The sequence below is a fragment of the Clupea harengus genome, chromosome 19 (genome assembly GCF_900700415.2).
Source record: "Clupea harengus chromosome 19, Ch_v2.0.2, whole genome shotgun sequence".
Taxonomy (NCBI): domain Eukaryota; kingdom Metazoa; phylum Chordata; class Actinopteri; order Clupeiformes; family Clupeidae; genus Clupea; species Clupea harengus.
The window spans coordinates 11,671,789-11,690,443 of NC_045170.1; the positions used below are offsets into that span (position 1 = coordinate 11,671,789).

Consider the following 18,655-nt stretch of genomic DNA (forward strand, 5'->3'; position numbering starts at 1 on the left):
AATGAGGGGAAGCACACCCACACACTCACGCACGCGCACACACACACACACACACACACACACTCGTAGACACACAGACACATGAAAACAAACATGCGACGACGCCTGCCAACAACGCTTTATCCTCACACAGCCTCCTCCACTGCACTTCACTCTAAGAGCCAATTGTGAAACAAAAGCAAATGGAGGCAATTGAGTTAGCGACGGTGAGGCTCTTTGTTTTTAAAGAAAATTTCTGTCAACAGTCATGACTGGAGTGCAATCGAATGAGTCACAGACGGGGAAGGGAAGCTGGTGAGATGGCAAAATTAATGTCTCCTATCTGATGTTCATAAAAATGATCTAATGGCAATGCAAATATAGCATCACGCAATGCTGTTAAAGAGACGTGCGGAGAGTCTCAGCGGCTATGGTGACAGGGGGGGTGGGGGGCGGTGGGCTGGAGTGGAGTGGAGTGGAGGTAATGGGGGGGCCACAGCTTGTGCTACCACCCCCTTGCGCTGGGTATCTTTTGAAAGCTCCAGGAGGCGAGGTAAGAGACGCAGGTGGGGCGGCGGCAAAGCTCAGGCGCGGTTGCTTGTCCGATGCCGCTCGCCGGGGCATTTAAATGTCACCGGGCTTCCTTGAAAGGCTCGTTTGTAAAAAAAAATCTGGGACTGTGGCCCCTTCGCGTGCTCAACAGGTGTCAGCGTGGGTATGGCCTTTAGCTGATCCAGGAACAGCGGTGTCAGATCAACGGTGGGGTGGCAGAGGCCCAACTGAGCCCTGGGGCCTGATGATTAAGATCATAAGGTCATGATAAAAGTGGCTGTGGAGTCAATTAAAGCACACAGGTCTGCATATGCACTCCATGCAGTGGGGATACAGACATGGCCCACTGCACATATCTGCAAAAACATGACCTTTCTGTGATTTCTCCGATCGTATTCATGTCTGTTTTTTTTTAGGTTTGAGGCCTTCAGTATCACATCATAAAAAAATAAGACATACACTGCTTGCTCACAGGGTTTACTTTCCAACGCTTGTAAGGCCTGCAGTGGTAAAAAAAAGAAAAGAACAGAATGAGCAGAGGCAAGCGTTTTTTTCCCCATCCAAGATGAACAGAGAAGGGAGGTTTATGAATGTTTAATGACCGACTGATCCGGAGGGCTCCACCTTGCTTAAAAACAGATCGTGCTTTACCCTGGTTTCACCCCCCCCCCCCCTCCCCTCCCCCCTACCTGTGTATGAGACACAACTTTCTTGACTTCAAGTAAGCACAAGTTCCCGCCTATCTCCTATGAGAGCACGGGAAAGCACGTGACTGTGCTCCAATGCTAATTGCAGCAGGCTGGTTGATTGCATGAACAAACACGCACATTGAGATGTACACATGTGAGGGACTGCACGTCTGGATGTGCTCTGAGTGAGTGATTGAGCGTGTGCGTGTGTGTGTGTGTGTGTGTGTGTGTGCGCGTGTGTGCGTGTGTGCGTGTGTGCGTGTGTGCGTGTGTGTCTGAGCGTGTGTGTCTGAGCGTGTGTGTGCGTGTGTGTCTGAGCGTGTGTGTGTGTGTGTCTGAGCGCGTGTGTGTGTGCGTGTGTGTCTGAGCGTGTGTGTGTGTGTGTGTGTGTGTGTGTGCGTGTGTGTCTGAGCGTGTGTGTGTGTGTGTGTGTGTGTGCGTGTGTCTGAGCGCGTGTGTGTGTGCGTGCGTGGAGGAGGGAGGTACATGAGTGCTCTTTCATTAAAAGGCTGGGCCGGGGGGTTATGCAATGAGACCCATGTGTGGCTAAGAGCGAGGAGCAGCTGCGGCCCGGATACTTTCACCAGCACGGAGGGAGCAGCGCCCCCTTACTTATTCATCTCTCCCCCTTGTTCTCTTATACACACACACACACACACACACACTCACGCCTGAAAACACGTGCACACTCATACACTCTTGCGAACATGCACACACACACACACGGGATACCACAGCCTGTGCATTTATATTGCAGAGTGAAGTACAGTAACAGTACAGAACAGTCAGTAATTCAGAGTAGTGGTAGGTAGTGGGGTGCTTCGGTCAAATGCCATGACTATATCAGTGACACTGGCTAGCAATCCCTCTAACAGCATCAACGGCAGCACTGCCTAATCAAACAGCAAGGGAGAAGGGGGTGGTCATAACTCTCTCTAGCCGTGTCACCCCTTCTCTATTCTTGTGTTCTTCCTCTCACCCCATGGCCCTGTCTGCCTCTAAATCTGGCCTCCACATCCATCTGTCCACCGCCCTCTCCCTCCCACTTCCACCGTCATCTCTCTCTCTTTCTCTTTCTCTCTCTCTCTCTCTCTCTCTCTCTCTCTCTCTCTACCTCTTTCTCTCCCTGTCCACCACGATGGATTTGCTGTATCTCACAGATAGTAATTACAGAATCAATAGTGTAATTAATGTCGTAATTGTGCCGCTATAACCACTATCAGGGGAGCTGCTGCAGATATAAAACGGCGCCAAATCAATGGCGTAATCAAAAGCATGGCTAACGACGCCATAGAAGTTAGCCGCTACCCCTTTTGTGCCTCTCCAGTGGGCCGTACTGGAGGCCACATTACGACCCATGATAAGCAAATCAGAGGCTAGAGCTGGCCGCCTCGTGCATAAACAAAGGCAGGGGGATCAATGAGAGTACGCCTGCTGGGACTTATCTGATGGGTTCAACAACTGATGGGAGGATAAAGTGTGTGTGTGTGTGTGTGTGTGTGTGTGTGTGTGTGTGTGTGCGTGTGTGTGTTTTTGTGTGCGTGCGGGTGTGTTTGTGTGTGCGTGCGGGTGTGTTTGTGCACACGTGCCTGTGTTTTCGTCGCTGTGTTTGTATACATTTGCCCGGCTAAGCCTGGTTGCACAGGCAAGCATGTATGGCATGTGTGTTTTGTGTGTTTGTGTCCTGTGGCATGTGCAGGCATGTGCTTGTCTCACGTTGGCAGAAAGGTGAGGATCAGGTGCAATGTGGAGTGGTATTATTTAATGTGAGCCCAATGTCGACAGGGACTGTGTGTCAGGTGGAGAGTGTGTGTATTTCTCGGAGTATGTGTTAGTCAGTGAGAAAGTGTGTGCCTGTACACGTGTGAGGATATGTGCATACTGTTTCGTCAGCATCCACTTCTCTCCCTCTCTCTCTCCATCTCTATATACATATATATATGTGTGTGTGTGTGTGTGTGTGTGTGTGTGTGTGTGTGTGTGTGTGTGTGTGTGTGAGAGAGAGAGGGCCTGAGAAGAGAGAGAGAGAGACAGAGCGAGAGAGAGAAAGAGAAAGAGAGAGTGAGAGAGCGAGCGAGCCTGAGAGAGAGAGAGAGAGAGCGAGAGCGAGCGAGAGAGAGAGAGACAGAGAAAGAAAGAGAGAGAGGGAGAGAGAGAGAATGAAGGAGAGCTCTTACGTGTGCAGGGTGCTGAGGGGCTGTCCAACGGCGTGCGGAAGTGGTCCTCCTCGCACACACACACCACGGAGCCCTCCTCTTCGGCGACGCTGTGCGCTGGGCACGGGAAACACTCCTGCTGCCTCGACGACATCTTGTAGGAGCCCGGTGGGCACGCTGTAAACAAAAACAAAAAAGGATACATCAGGCCCAATTAGCTTGACAAACAATGTGACGCTGTTACTCTGACAATTCTGGGCCAACTGTGAAAGCCAGGCTGTGAAAGTCAGACTGTGCTGCGCGTTAGTTTTCAGCTCAGACCGCCGAGAATGCTGAGTCAGGATGCCACGCTGAGACTCCACAACAGAGGAAAACTTTCAGCACAATTAGTCCAGCAGAAATAATGACTCATTATCTTTATTTGATTTGCTGTTCATTAAGAAGAATTACTAACACAATGCCTCAGACGCCGAGGCTAATTACCAGATGAGTGCGGTGCATTAGGGTAGACCAAAGGCCGTGATGCGCAAAGCCAGTTTTTTGGGGCGATGTAGAGAGGCAAGTTTGAAATATTTTTAATTAAGAACCATATAATACCTCTGCTCAGTAAGGTTCCCCATTAGGGTATACCTATTCTACATAAATATGGCTCAGCATTACTGGTTATAAAAGCGTGATCTTGTACATCTTGGCCATCAGAGTGGACCATGCTCCTCCATACTAAAAGACCACAGTGGGAATTTGGACAGGAGAGAACTAATGGCACTTTGCAGCCTGTTTAGAGACCCATCAAGGTAGAGTCTTCCCTCTGAAACTGCTTATGATGTATGAGAGGCCTTGTAAGAGTGTGACTATACCGATTGTGTGTGATTTTGAATTCCCAGGCTGCTGATATGTTACAGTACATATAGGGGCTTAGGGGAGTGAATGTTTTTGTCAGCAATGTGTTGGGGTTGAATGGGACTGTGAACTGCTGCTTCGGAGCGAGCGTGACTGGATCTGGGGGGATAACGTCTGCGTGAGGTGGAATCCAAAGAGGCCGTGTTCAGCTCCTACCTAAAGAGGTTCAGGGAGTGGGACCGTCTTTCCTCTAATGCTTTTCTCCGCTCCCTCTCTCCCTCTCTCCCTCGCTCTCATTCATCACCTCATCTCTCCTTCCACAAACCCACCGTGTCATTACACAATTGCCTTCAGTGTGTGCCTGAGAGCACAGAGACAGATGAGAGCGAATTACACGCTTGCGCTCACACACGTGCGGGCACACGCACAAACACATATGCAGACGCTAGTCCACACGTGCACACAAAAACACACACAGACACAGGCATGCAAACAAGAAAAATCAAATGATGACTAAAAACACACACACACAAACAAACACACACAGAGATTACATTTTCCAGGTCCCGCCTGCCTGCTCAGAAAGGGTAACGTGTGTGAAATCAGGGAGGCGACGTGTCTCACCTACATCAAGCGCCCTATCACAAAAAACATGGCCGCCACTAAGAGACAACACTGCCCAGCCCAGACAAGCACAACAACTAAACGCCCCCATTCCCAGGAGTCTATCTCCCCCTACATGTCAATATCAATCCCACCAGGTGAAGAACAATACAACAGACAATCACCTCCGCCCCATTCGGAGCAAGACACCCAGATGGGAGGAGAGAGAAGGATAACAAAAAGGCAGGAGAGAGGTGGTTGGGGAGGCGAGTAGCAGCCGTTACATCAGGAGGAGCAGGCACCATCAGAGCTGTGGTAAATGGGAGCACATCGAAGGGAGGCGATGGGGAGGGAAGCCTTTGAGGAGCTTGTAAGGGCGGTAATGCCCTGTCTGATGCCGTCACATGCCTACGCTAATTACACATGCCAACATGAAACACGCGCGGCCCATGCACTGTGGAAATCAGGCTTAGGCCCGCATACGCTTTCTGCCTGAAAGAAAAGAGATGGAGAGGAGTGAGACGGATAGGGAGATAGAGGAGGAGTTGATACGATGAGATGAGGAAGAAAGAAATAATGGCAAAGAGAAGAGAGGAAATAGAGACAGAAACAGGAGGATAGAAAGAAAGGAGAGAAAGAAAGAAAGAAAGAAAGAAAGAAAGAGAGGGAAAGCTAGAGGGACTTGGAAGACAGAAAACAGAAAGTGATAGAGAAAGGTTTCAGCTCCATTTGAAACCATGTTTGCGTGGAAGGAGGGAACAGAATCAAATGCAAAATAATAATAATAAAAAAAAAAGTGAGACAAAAGCTAATCTTTCTGCCCAGCGCCGCACGCTGTTAGCGCCGCGCTCAGATCTAAATGGAAATGGGAGTCTTCTCTGGGAACGGAGACGGGCGCTCAGCGGGCACAAAGGCTGGCGCGCGGTGCAAGCGAGCGGGCACAGGCGAGGCACTTCAATTGAAAGCTCGGCCTGCCAGCGGAGGAGCCCTCTCCCCCGAGGACCCACATGAAAGCGCCGATCAGACAATGACGACATCCAGCCAAGCCGAGACCCCATTTCCCTGGCACGACACCGCACCTGGGCCAGGAGGGGCCCCGCGCACCCCTCCCTGCAGCCTCCACGGCCCCCTAGTCCCCTTGGCACGTGGGGAAAGGAGCGGCAGAGCCGTGTGGGCAGTGCCAAGGCTGTGAAAGAGAGCTGGCTGCTGTGGGCATGTTCCCGTCTCCCAGAGACGGGAGGGGAGGAACTGGCAAACTGGACCCGTGCTGGGAGTTTATCTAGTCTGAGCCTACTCCTGATGCTGAGATTTTCACACAAAAACACACACACACAAACACACACACACACACACAACACACAGACACACACACACAGACACACACCTCAGGGCAAGGAGACCAGGAAAGGAGCCATCGCCTCACTAGGAGGAACATACACAACCAGTATGTGAGACCCAGCTCCACAGATAAGGTCTCTCTCTCACACACACACACACACACACACACACACACACACACACACACACACACACTACACTACACTTACTGCCTCTCCAGCACACACAAATAAGCTCAGTGCACACACACACACACACACACACACCTAAATAATCCCCCTACTTTCGCATACAAACACATGTATTATTCAACCCAATGCTGCCCTTTCTAAGCCTTTTGCCCTTTGTCACACATTTGAAAGCCATTGAAAATCACTCAAAAATCAAACCATTGAAAAAGATTTGGGGTGGGGGGGGGGGGAGTATTGAAGAGAAGAAAAAAAAACGAACTGTTCCTGATATTTATAGTCCTAGCCTCAGGCCACTTCTCATTTTACAGCACTTTTGGCTTTCCTTAAGGGTCGATCAAAACTCAACCAAATTGTTTCTCCAAGTACAAAAGAAAACACATAACCTCGCCACTCACACATCAATAAATCATCGGGCACTTAATACGGTAAAGGCGAGGGATGAATTGTTTCTGTGCCTTTCTGACAAAAGGTGTTAATGAATATTAATACGCTCAAAAAGAGTGGGGGTTACTCCACACACACACACACACACACACACACACACACACATCTACCCCTCCTGGATGGCCGTCATTATTACCTCGCCGTAATTCGCCGAGCTCTTATTTCCAAATGTCAGGCTAGATTTGCGGGCGGCGGCAGAGGTAATCAATAATTCATGCCGCCATATTCAGATCACTGCCTTTATGCTGCTAATTTTAATTTATGAGAGCGCGCTCTAACGAACGGAATGAATGGGCGCTAATGGAGGAGCAAGAGGAGCCGCTGTAAAGGTCCCCGCTGTGGCGGAAGAGAGGGGGGGGGGGGGGCAGGCAGCCGTCTGGCCCACACAGACAAGGTGTCATTTCAAGCTGGATGCAGGCAGGAGACATTAAAGTGACAAGCACTGAGATGGAAACTTAAACACACATTCACATGGGATCCAATGACACACAGAGAGGGGGGGGGGGGGAAATAAATCAATGAAAGTCTCTCAGATAAATATAATAATGACAAAGAACGTAGGTATTCATACACAAGTCTTTGTCTAAAGTAGGTATTCATATAGCCATTAGGGTATAAGCACACACTACTGAAACAGTAAGAAACGTTTAGGTAAACTCTGTGGTGCGTGAGTCACAACCCTAGTAACCTTCCCCGACGGTGAAGATCGGAAGGTGATTAGTATGATGCCATGCTGGCTTGTGCCTCAATCAGGAGGACCACACAGCCATTTCCAGAAGGGCTTATGTCACTGTGGAGGGTTACATCACCGCAGGTGGCCTAGATCTACCAGTGCACCGGCAGACTGCGGGGGCGTGGGGATCGCATTCAGCTGACAAAGTCATCCTGCAGGCCAACGAGGTGGGGGTGGAGTAAGGTGGGGGTTGGGTCTTTTGCCATCTGCAAGTCCTAAAATTTCCCTTGGGAATAATAAAGTATCCATCTATCTATCTATTCTTTTTTCTTCATTTTTCCAAAATCGGCCTCTTCCTATGATGCTTTCTACCCCCCGCAATCTGCAATCTCTCCCTTTCACCATCTTTGAATTGTTCTTGTATCTTACTGTCTTAAGCAATCTCATCACATTCAGGTCCTTTTGCTGTATTTTCCCTCCAATCTACATCTCTCTCTCTCTCTCTGTATTGGTCTTCACTGGTTTTGTTCCATCGTTCCTTGTCTCCATCTTCTCATCTGTCTCTTTCTGTATCACTCACTGTACCTCGCCCTCTCTCTTTCATTCTCCCTCTCTCTCTCCCTCTCTCCCTCTCTCTCTCTATACTGATGTTTCGGTGTTCTCCCTCTTGCTCCCCCCCTTGTTTTCTAAATCCTCCACCCCCTCCTCTCTCTTCGTCCATCCTGGTTTACCTCCGCAGAGCACAATGGCAGGGACGTGAACAAGAGCCCCAATTACGGGACATTATCCGGCTCCCGTCTCGGGCCTGTAATAATCACACTAAGTGTTATCAGGGGCTCGCACACACACACACACACACATACACACACACATACGCCGCCACTCCTCTCTCATCACACACTCCTTCCTAGCACACCACTCATCACTGCCTTTCATAGCTGGTCTTCAGCCCAGAGTGTGCACTTTCTGAATGCACACACACGTGAGCAGACACACACACACACACACACACACACACACACACACACACACACACAGAGAGAAACAGTTAAATAGCAAAAAAAAATAAAGAGGTAGAATACTATAGAAGGCAGATTCTAATTCAGAGCAGTGCTTTGTTTCCTAGGGATGGAGGTGTTTGTATTCAGACCTCTGGGAGCTCCGTGGTGAGAGCATCTGTTTAATGTGCAATCATTCCAAGACTATTAAATAATGGTAGCTGTCCAATGATGTGGTCGGCTACTGATTACAGCACAGAAGACCGCAATAGGGCATCTGTGGTCTCAACCATTCATCCTCTGTGTCTCCAGGTCTCCAACACACCGCATTAATTCACCTCTCCGTCTCTCATTAATGCCTGTTCATGGACTCCGTGCCCATCTCCCTCTCTCTTTCTTTCTCTCTCTCTCTCTTTCCCTCTCTCCATCTCTCTCCCTCTCTGTCTGTCTCTGCCCTTCCCCCCGTGAAATCCCCCCACAATCCTCCTTCCCAATCACCCTAAGCCATCTTAAAAGAGGGGGATGGAATATGACATCATCAAAAGTGGCCGTGCGGCTTGTTTCTGGGTGTTGTTAGCTCGCCATCGCTCTGATGGATGGCTCCCATTTAGTCGAGCCGCGGGGCGATTTGTTCCTGTCCGTTGCTGTGCCCGTGGTTGTCTGCAGTGCCTAAATGAAGGCTCAACCCAATCAGACTCCCTCTGCGGTGAACAGGCGACATAGTGTGTGTCTGTGTGTGTCTGTGTGTGTGTGTGTGTGTTTCTTCATGTGTATGAGAGAGAGAGAGAGGCATCTATGAGGCTAGGGCTATTGTTAGTGTTTGAAACACACAGACACACTAAACACTTGTGAATTATTGTACATAGGGGACCAAACAAGTTGTTACCCAGCTGCTCTGAAACACACACACACACACACACACACACACACATACACAGACACACAGTTTGAGTCTGAGCATGTGAACCTCAGCCTCCAGGTCAAAGAATCCCAACTTCAGCTCCCAACTTCAGTCACACAAAGCATGAGCGTGTGTGTGTGTGTGTGTGTGTGTGTGTGTGTGTGTGTGTGAATGAAAGTGTGTTTGTGTGTCTGTGGGAGACTGACTTCACATGAATGTGAGGGAGCATGTGGGTTCTTGTTTGTATGTGTGTGTGTGTGTACCTGTGTGTGTGTGTGTGTGTGTGTGTGTGTGTGTGTGTGTGCGTTGTGTAGTTCTTGAGACATGTAGCGAATGCATGCTGACTAGACGGCGTGTGCTTGACGGTGCCTGCTCGCGTGATTACACGAGACGCCTCCTCGCTCAGCGAGCCCACGGCCAGATTGGCAGGCAGAGGCGGAGGACTGTAATTGATTTGCTGTACTTGTGTGTGACATTGCCTTCATCTCTCTCTCTCTCTCTCACACACACACACACACACACACACACCTGTACCCAATATCAGCAGCCTCATAGGCCTGAGCTGATTAGACTATACCTGCCATTACCAACTTATTACACACCAAAATGAAAGGAGGAAGAGAGAGAGAGACAGAGATTGGATGTAATAAAGAGGGTGTGAGGATGAGGGGAGAGACAGAAGAGAAAATTAACGTGTGAGAGTCGGATGATGAAGAAAAGGTGAGGGAGGGGCAAAAAGAGAAAAAAGGTAGACCAAAACAAAAAGACAAAGAGAGAGAGAGAGAGAGAGAGAGAGAAAAAAATACACACACATGGCGAAGGAGGGAAAGAGCCCATGTGAGAAGCCAGAAACCTGGATGGAGAGGGGCGAGGGGACAGGACCGAAAGGAGGGAGGGAGGGAGGCAAACACATGGAAAAGAAAAGGAGGGATGATTTGCATTCTGCACACATCAGCAGCCTGCGCGTCTGTCAACCCCTCTGTTTGCATCTGAATGTCAAAGCAATTTCAGGTGGCGCCGCCTCAGAGGCGAGAGGCGCTTCCACGGAAACCGGGGGCTGACCCACCCCAAAGCCAAGTCCACTGATGAGGATCATTACGCCAAGGAGACGTACAAGAGCAGAAGCGTACATCAGCGCCCCTCGTTCACCCACCCTCTCTCCCCCTCTCCCTCTCTCTCTCTCTCTCTGTTCCTGTCTTTCATTCCCTCAGTGTCCCTTCTCTCTCTCCTTCGCTCCTCGTCTCTTGAGCATCGAATTGAAAGGTTATGCATATTTGCTGCTGGAAAACAAACAATATTGCAGAGGGCTTACCCCGGTAATGGAGCCTGGCTTGCTCGTAAAAAAAAAAAAAGGAGCAGAGAGAAGCAGGAGAGGCAAACGAGACAAAATAAAAGCACATAAATAAATAAACAAATAAACGTACAGCGCACAATAAAACACAAAATGAAAGGAGAACAAAGCTGTCAGCGACAGAACATAGAGGGAAGTCTATTTCCCTGCTCCAAAAAAAGAGAGAGAGAGAAAAAAAAGTAAACTGCTAGGAGGTGACTATTCTCTTTCCTTAGAAATGAGAACAAAGGCTCTTTTGAAAAGTGCGCTTTAAGAAATGAGATTGTTTATTTTTTTTGCTCATGTGGTTCTTAGTCAGTTCCAGTCAACCCATTTCTCCCCCCCCCCCAATTCCTCATCTTGCTCATCCTTTCTCTCTCTTTCTCTCTCTTTCTCTCTATCTCTCTCTCTATCCATCTCAAAGACGAGTTCACTGAGGCACGTTGCTTCAGAGGACCCCCAAAGAGCTCAGTGGGTCTGAGTAACCCTGACCCAGAGTGCTGGGATGTTTGACCCAGCATATAGGTTGTGCGGGTCAGCCGACTGGAGACTAAACCAGCCTGTGTGAAGATTGGATGCTGGGACGGTGTAGATGGAGAGGCAGTTAAGAGGTGGAGGAGGAGGCCAGCCTCTACATACCCAGGAGGAGAGGTGGAGGTGAGGAGTGGCTGTGGGCAAGAGCAGCGGACGTTTACAGCCTCAGCAGGCCTCCTGTTTAATTAACGCTGCCTGCTCACAAGCTTTGCGTACTAGCACACACACACACACACACACACAGACCATAACACACACACATGTACAGACCATAACACACACACGCACACACACACACACACACCAGAACACGTGCATGCCCACACACACACACACACACACATCTTAGTATGTTGTTTTGATTTTATGCAGTGAGGGCACTGAACCACACACACACACACACACACACACACACACACACACACACACATACACCATAACACGTGCATGCCCACACACACACACACACATCTTAGTATGTTGTTTTGATTTTATGCAGTGAGGGCACTGAACCACACACACACACACACAAATGCACACATTCTCACTTGGCTTCTTATCTGCCAACATGAAACACACACACACATCCACACACGTGACCCTGCCAAGCTGAGGAGGCAACAATTAACGGCATTTGTCAGGCGGCCTGTGGAATAAAAAATGAGGCCGAAACACAATCAGTGCCACAATTAAGCTGTGAAAGTAAAACGCCAGTGACCTTGTTGTGTAATTAACGGCTTCTTCTTTCATTAATTTCCTTCTTTTCCGCACCCGCGTTTTAATTAAGAGACAGGATGTCGTCTGGAGGAGTCCGGAGCAATGTCGAGCGATTGCACAGAGAATAGGAGAAGGACGAGTGAAGGCCCAGAGAGTTGCTGGAAAGACGATGAATGAGAGAGAGCGGGAGAAAGGAGGGAGGAGGGGAGGAGGAGAGATAGCAGGAGTGAAGAGCCTTGACACGCAAGTAGACTAATGAAGAAATGAAAGAATTAAGGATTTAATGGGGTTGCAGCAGAACTTTCCAGAAAACTTTAATCTGCATCTGTCTACATATGGGTCATGGTCACACTGTGTTATACAACAGTGTGTGTGTGTGTGTGTGTCTGTGTGCGTCTCCGTGTAGGTGTGTTTTTTTGTGCACACGCATCTGTCTGAGACATTTTCGAGAAGCTATCGGAATCTCTCCGTAAGCCTCCCTTTATTAGTTTGCAAACTCCTTCACCCTCAAGAAGAAACACACTTCCCTCTCTTCCCTTCCGCCCACTACCCTACCCCACCCTACCCTTCCTCTCCCCCGTTTCCTTCTCTCCGGAAGGCTAGAGGCTTTCAAAGAGCTTTCCCCAAACCCCATTCACATCCACTCAAACAGCAGGCGTCCCACCAGGACCGCCTGAGCCTGACTAAGCACACTCGGGCAGGGAGATCATTTCAGTGCCGTCAGCGGCCACCTCCCAGGTTACCCAGACTTGCCCCTCGTCACGGGGGGGCCACACCAGCGTCTGGCGTCACTCACACGTCTCCCACGGAAACCGGGTGACAGCTGACAGATAGCGAGAGAGAGGGGTCAGGTGAGAGGCGGACGGAGGTGGAGGGATGGTGTTCGAGCGGAGAGGTTATGCAAGGAGAGCAGAGGCTGGGTTTGTTTTGGAGGGCAGCTGGTTCCAGGTATTCTGGACGGGTGACGAGCCAAGCAGTGACAGCTGAGCTCTGGAGTCCAGGAGATGGAGGTGGATAGTGAGCCGTGCTGGAGCTCTGGGAGAGATTCCAGACACAACATTCCAAGAATCAATCACACTGCTCTAAAGCAGGGACCTCTCTATTATAAAACTGAATGTATCAGGGTCGAAAAAATAAACTTGTTTATATTCTATATTTACAATTTATATATTGCTCCTCTTGAAAACAGAGAGTCTATGTCAAATATACTGTTACATGTGAAAACATTATCTCATGTTTTGTGTGACCTCCACACATTTTCAACCGCTTCGTATTCTACTCCATTCTATTCTTGTTCATAAAGGCACACAAAATGAAACAACAGCAGCGTTTAATTAAAAGCAAAGTGAAATGGCCCCGTTGTAGCAGATGTAATGTGTCTGGAACAATAGGCTAAATGAGCAGCTGGTTTAAAATATAGTGGTGTTTGCTTGTGTAGGTGGGAGCATGCATGGCAAATACTTCCCACCAGTACTCTCACGTAGGTCTGGAGTTCAGCCTAGAAATACAAGGTGGCTGCTAATACAAGAGGCTGTAGCTATAACAAAGTGTTTTGTAAGGAGGAAGTCTAAACTTGGCCAGAGCGCTTTGCCAATTTCTGCATCTCCCCCCTCCCCCCCCCTCTCCTACATTTTTTTTCTTTGTGCAGGGCATGTGAGGTTCAGCAGGGGTGCTGCTCGTGAAAGTACAACAGATGGGTTAGTGTGTGGGCGCCGCATTGATTTCATCTGCCTTCTAGCGCCCGCAACCTCCCTGCACACTCCCCTCTCCCGCTCCCGCTCCACACCGTCTTATTCCATCTTTCACGGCTTTGATTCTTTCCCTGTATACCATCCCAGTTCTCCTTATTTCACGATACCATGTCTTCCTCTGTCTCTTCCCGTCTCTTCTGGTCTCTTCCTGTACTCCGCTTCTCTCTATCTCCACCTCTATCACTTCCTCTACCCTTTCTCTTTCCTCTCTATCAACTTGTCTTTCACTCCTTCACTCCCCCCCTTTCACTCCCTCCTGGCTCTTTTCTCTTCCCTTCTCCTCTCCTCCCTCCTCCTCTCTTTCTGGCAGGGCCCTGGCCTTCTGCAAGGCGTGTGTGGATGTGTGCGTTAAATGTGGTGTGTGTGTGTGTGTGTGTGTGTAGTCCCTCAGGACCTACCAGGCTCAGCACAGGTCAAGCATATGCAGTGAGCAATTGTTATACCGTTTCCTCCATCTCAAAGTCAAAAATAACACCGCAATGTGTGTGTGTGTGTGTGTGTGTGTGTGTGTGTGTGTGGGCGTGTGTCAGAATAAGTGTGTGTGCGAGTGTGTGTGTGCGTTTATATACTGTACACACACTGGTGTTCATGCATGTATGCATGTGTGAGCTGGTTGCGGTGTATGGACCATGCCTTAAGAGAGACTTTAAAACAGCGGCAGGCTTTCTGAGTTGGCACTGAAGCAGGACTACAGCACATATTCAGTCACTGGGTCCTCAGGTCCACAGCACGGATCACTAAGCATCGAAGGGCCTTCCGGAATGTTCCACACTGCACCGTCCCTGAATGATCCTCTCCTTCACATCTCTCTTCATCTCTGAGTGTATGTACAGTATATGTGTATATGTGTCCATTTGGCTCAGAGAGATTGCGTGCGTGCATATGTGTGTAGGTGCATGCATGCATGTGTGCTTGCATTGCATGCACAGTGGGCACCTAAAACAGCATGCCAAGGGGTGTGATTACATCTGACAGCAGTGACACACACAACCCCGGACTGTGACAAACACCCAAACAGCATAACTGCTTGTCCCGCGGGCCTCACAAACAGGAATCCAAACTGCCCGGAAAAACACAGAGAACACAGTAGAGCAAATAAGACTAAAGTTTATGTGTGTGTGTGTGCGCGTGTGTGTGTGTGTGTGTGTGTGTGTGTGTGTATTTGGGTTGAATAGAACACTATCCTTTGTTTTGCTCACTATGCCTCAGTACATCTGTCTTCACAGCTCTTATTCTCTCCCCATTTCCCTCGCTTGCTGTCACTAAGCTATCAGGGAGCATGATCAAGCTGAGACAGAGAGAGAGTGAGAAAGAAAGAGAGAGTGTGTGTGTGTATGTATGTCTGATAGAGGGAGTGACTGCGTGAGTAAGTGAGAGAGAGAAAAAGAGAGAGGGGGAATGAGAGGGATGGAGAGAGGAGGAGAGGGTTGACGAAAGAAGACACCTACTGCTGTTGTGCCAAGCGAATCTGCACACTGTTGAAAAGGGGTGGGGGGGTGGGGGGGGGGCCAAAAAAATAAATCAATAGCTTGTTTTTACCAGAGAAATCCTGGAGAGGTACACAGAGGCGGTATTCAAACAGCACACCACTTTCAGGCACTCAACAGCCTCCGCTAACACTAACGCCACGGCCATCTCACTCACCCCGGTGCATATTCTCAAGGCAGGGGCCGACTCCGGAGTGGATCTGGCCCAGACGTGGCCCAGACGTGGCAAGCCGCCGGGCCATTCTCCGCCGCTATAAATCATTTAGCCCTTCGGCCTCTGCTGAGCCACCAGAAACATCAGCGAGCATTTCAGCACAGATCTCTCACACACAAAGCCGGCGTGTCAGCCATATCCAGCCAAATCACTGGGTTGAGAGGTGGTAATTGTACATGAAAGCATGCAGCATTTGGACCACCACTAAACAAAAGAGAAGAAAGAAAGAGACACTTTCAGACACAGACACATGGAAGTATCTGTGGAATAATACGTCCATATAAATACGTATACACGTACAATTGTGGACTACAGACCAGGGGCAGGGAAACATACCTGACACTTGAGTGCTGCTTCCTTAGAAAGTGTCTAGATGCTTTCAGAAAGGTATAAAAGCTGGGAAGTTTTCATCGTTTGTAAAGTGCTACTCGATGTAAGTATCTGTGGAATATACGTCTATAGCTTTAAGTGTGGACTACAGACCAGGGGCAGGGAAACATACCTGACACTTGAGTGGTGCTTCCTTAGAAAATGTCTAGATGCTTTCAGAAAGACTAAGGTATAAAAGCTGGAAAGTTTTCATAGTTTGTAAAGTGCTATTCGATGTAAGGGTCAGTGAGAGGCAAAGTGTATCTTGCCTTGGTATGGAGTGGCCCAAGTGGAATACGAGCAGACATCTGTGGTGGAAATTTCTGAAACCTCTCACCATGGGAACTGTATGTAACCTTAATTAATAACCCAAGAGTACTACAGAGTTTATGTTTTATCCTCAAACAGAATATCGGACCCAGATGACCAGTGCCGAGCTGAGGACACATAGCTGAGCCTCCGCAGACCTGGGATGTCAGGGCGAACGGATGACATAACTGCCCAGGGGGCTGGCCTCCCACTCGGGCCGGCCGGCACAAAGCCCCCTCCGCCCTCCTCCAGGCTATGAATTATTCATGCCGGAACTGGCCAGTGTCACTGCCAGCCCGCAGAAAATAGCTGCAGCAGCAACGCAGATGGAAGCATCAAAAAACGGCCAACGAGACAGAAATATCGGCGAGAGTTGCGCCTGAGTGTGTGTGTGTGAGCAAATGTGTGACTGTGAGTGTGTGTGTGTGTGTGTGTGTGTGTGTGTGTGTGTGTGTGTGTGACCGAGCGAGAGAGCAAGAGAGAGTGGAAGTGAGTGGAAGTCTGGCTGGAAGAACTTGCTGCTGTCAGGTAGTCTTAGAAGCAGGGACCACAGCAACCATAGAGCAACCATAGACGACCACAAACACATATTTACACACCCACGCTTGCAAACTGCTTGCAAATGGCAAGAACACCACAAAGCATCACACTTTCTGCCGCCGTCGCAACACATTCCCAGAAAAGACATTGCGTCTTTTTGGTTCAGTGCTATATTAGATCTAAAAATATTCTGGCGGAAATGGACTGGCTGAGTAGGTGTGTGCACTGCTCTTTTCTTTTTCTTTGACGAGCAGAAGAGTTCGAAAATAACTTTCGCCTTGACGTCGAGAGCCTGTCTAGCCGGATGTTGTCTCCCGTCTTTCGTCGTGATGACGTCCTCGCGCCCCTGCCCCGACCCCTCGCTCATACGCCTGCTTCTTAGCAACCCTCGGTCAGCCACCACCAACGCCTCGATGGTGGAACGACAGCAGTGCGGAAGGAGGGTCCGTCAGCGCCCGACGAGATGAGGCTTGGGACTCGACTCAAACGCGGCAGACCTCCCGCTCAGTCACGCTGACGCGATGTGACATGACATGCCGTGACATCACATGACTGACAGCAAACCCCGGGGTTGTGGCTGGTAGACTTGCTCTGACAGTGATGATGCAGTAAAGCCTGTAGGGCACAGACACCCCAAGCTCTCAATCCCGAGTGTTTGGAAATAATCGTGGGTCAGTGCGTGTGTGTGAGTGTGTGTGTGTTTGTGTATAAAGGAAGCGGTGAGGTCCCCGAGACTGATGTGCCTCAGGAGATGATGCGTCTATGCAGCGTCTATATAGATCAGCTCAAGGGACGGGTGTGGAGGCAGCCAGAGGGTGGAGGAGGAGGAGGAGGAGGAGGAGGAGGAGGAGGAGGCATGAGGTGCTTTATTACCTCCAGACAAGCCCAAGGTGTCACAAGGTGACACGGACTAATGAAAACCTGCCTGATCCAGCTGTGCCGGCCAACAGTCTTCTGCACGAGATGCTCACTCATAATCAAGACACACGCCACAGACGGATGTGTAATTCAAGGAAGATCAGAGGTGAATACGTGTCGCCACACACATACACACATGTACCTACACACACACACACACACACACACACACACACACACACAAACACAAAAGCACGTCCACCCACACGCATCTCTAACACAGCCACAAACAAAATCACAAACACACACACATAAGAGCCTCAAGACACACACACCTTTTTCTATTTCAATCACTCGCCCACACAAACACAAACACACACACTCAAACACACAGAGCAAAGCCAGCATATTAGAGCCCTGACAGTCTATTAGGAAAGTAAGTGACAATCTAGAGGACAGGAGGGGCAAACAGTCAGGTAGCGGGCTGGTGGGATGGCTCGAGATAACCTTAATGTGAATGAAGTACATTGCAGACACTCTGTCAAAATATATCTAACAAGAAGCCCCAGCAACAGCCCCCCCCCCCCTAGACCCAAACCTTGCCTCGGCACCTTCAAAAAGTATGTGCACAGACGCACCATGACATCATCGGGTGTGATCAATAAATCAATCAGGGATGTCATGCCATGAAAAATGTGCTCCATCCATCACCTCGACAGAAGTCACAGTGTCAAATGTGGCAGGGGTGTGCTGCACCTTCCTCCAAAGGCAATCAAGTGAATGTGAACGCTCGATATGAATCCCCTCCACTTACAAACAAGCCACGCGCTCACTGAGATTCATATTTCTGCTGCTGCAGGTGCCACCTCCACTCCACCTCAACCTCACAGAGAAGATGACATTTAGTGTGTTAAGACAAAATCACAATTGTTTATATAGTTCTACTGTCAAGCTGAATTTATAGAACTGAGGGGATAAGGAGCCGTTAGAAATAAATGCAGAAATAAATAAAGAAATCAAAAATGGAAAATCTTAATTGGGCTGCCATATCCCTTTTTGTAGCAAATCTCGTTCCCAAAAAGAAAAAATGAAAAACAGGCCACAAATGCTGCTTTTGGCAGGAACACATCTACATCCATCTCTTGCGAATGGAAGGGAGAAAAAAACTACAAACACATAATT

The 18,655-nt window shown here is 49.2% G+C and overlaps 1 protein-coding gene across 1 annotated transcript in view; it reads right to left on the reverse strand.

Annotated features, from left to right (window-relative positions):
• LOC105909019 (ephrin type-A receptor 7) overlaps positions 1–18,655 on the reverse strand; it is a 107,848-nt gene that overhangs the window by 41,994 nt on the left and 47,199 nt on the right. The window contains 1 exon segment of the mRNA XM_031585962.2: positions 3,398–3,553. Within this exon segment, the coding sequence (XP_031441822.1) occupies positions 3,398–3,553 (156 nt within the window).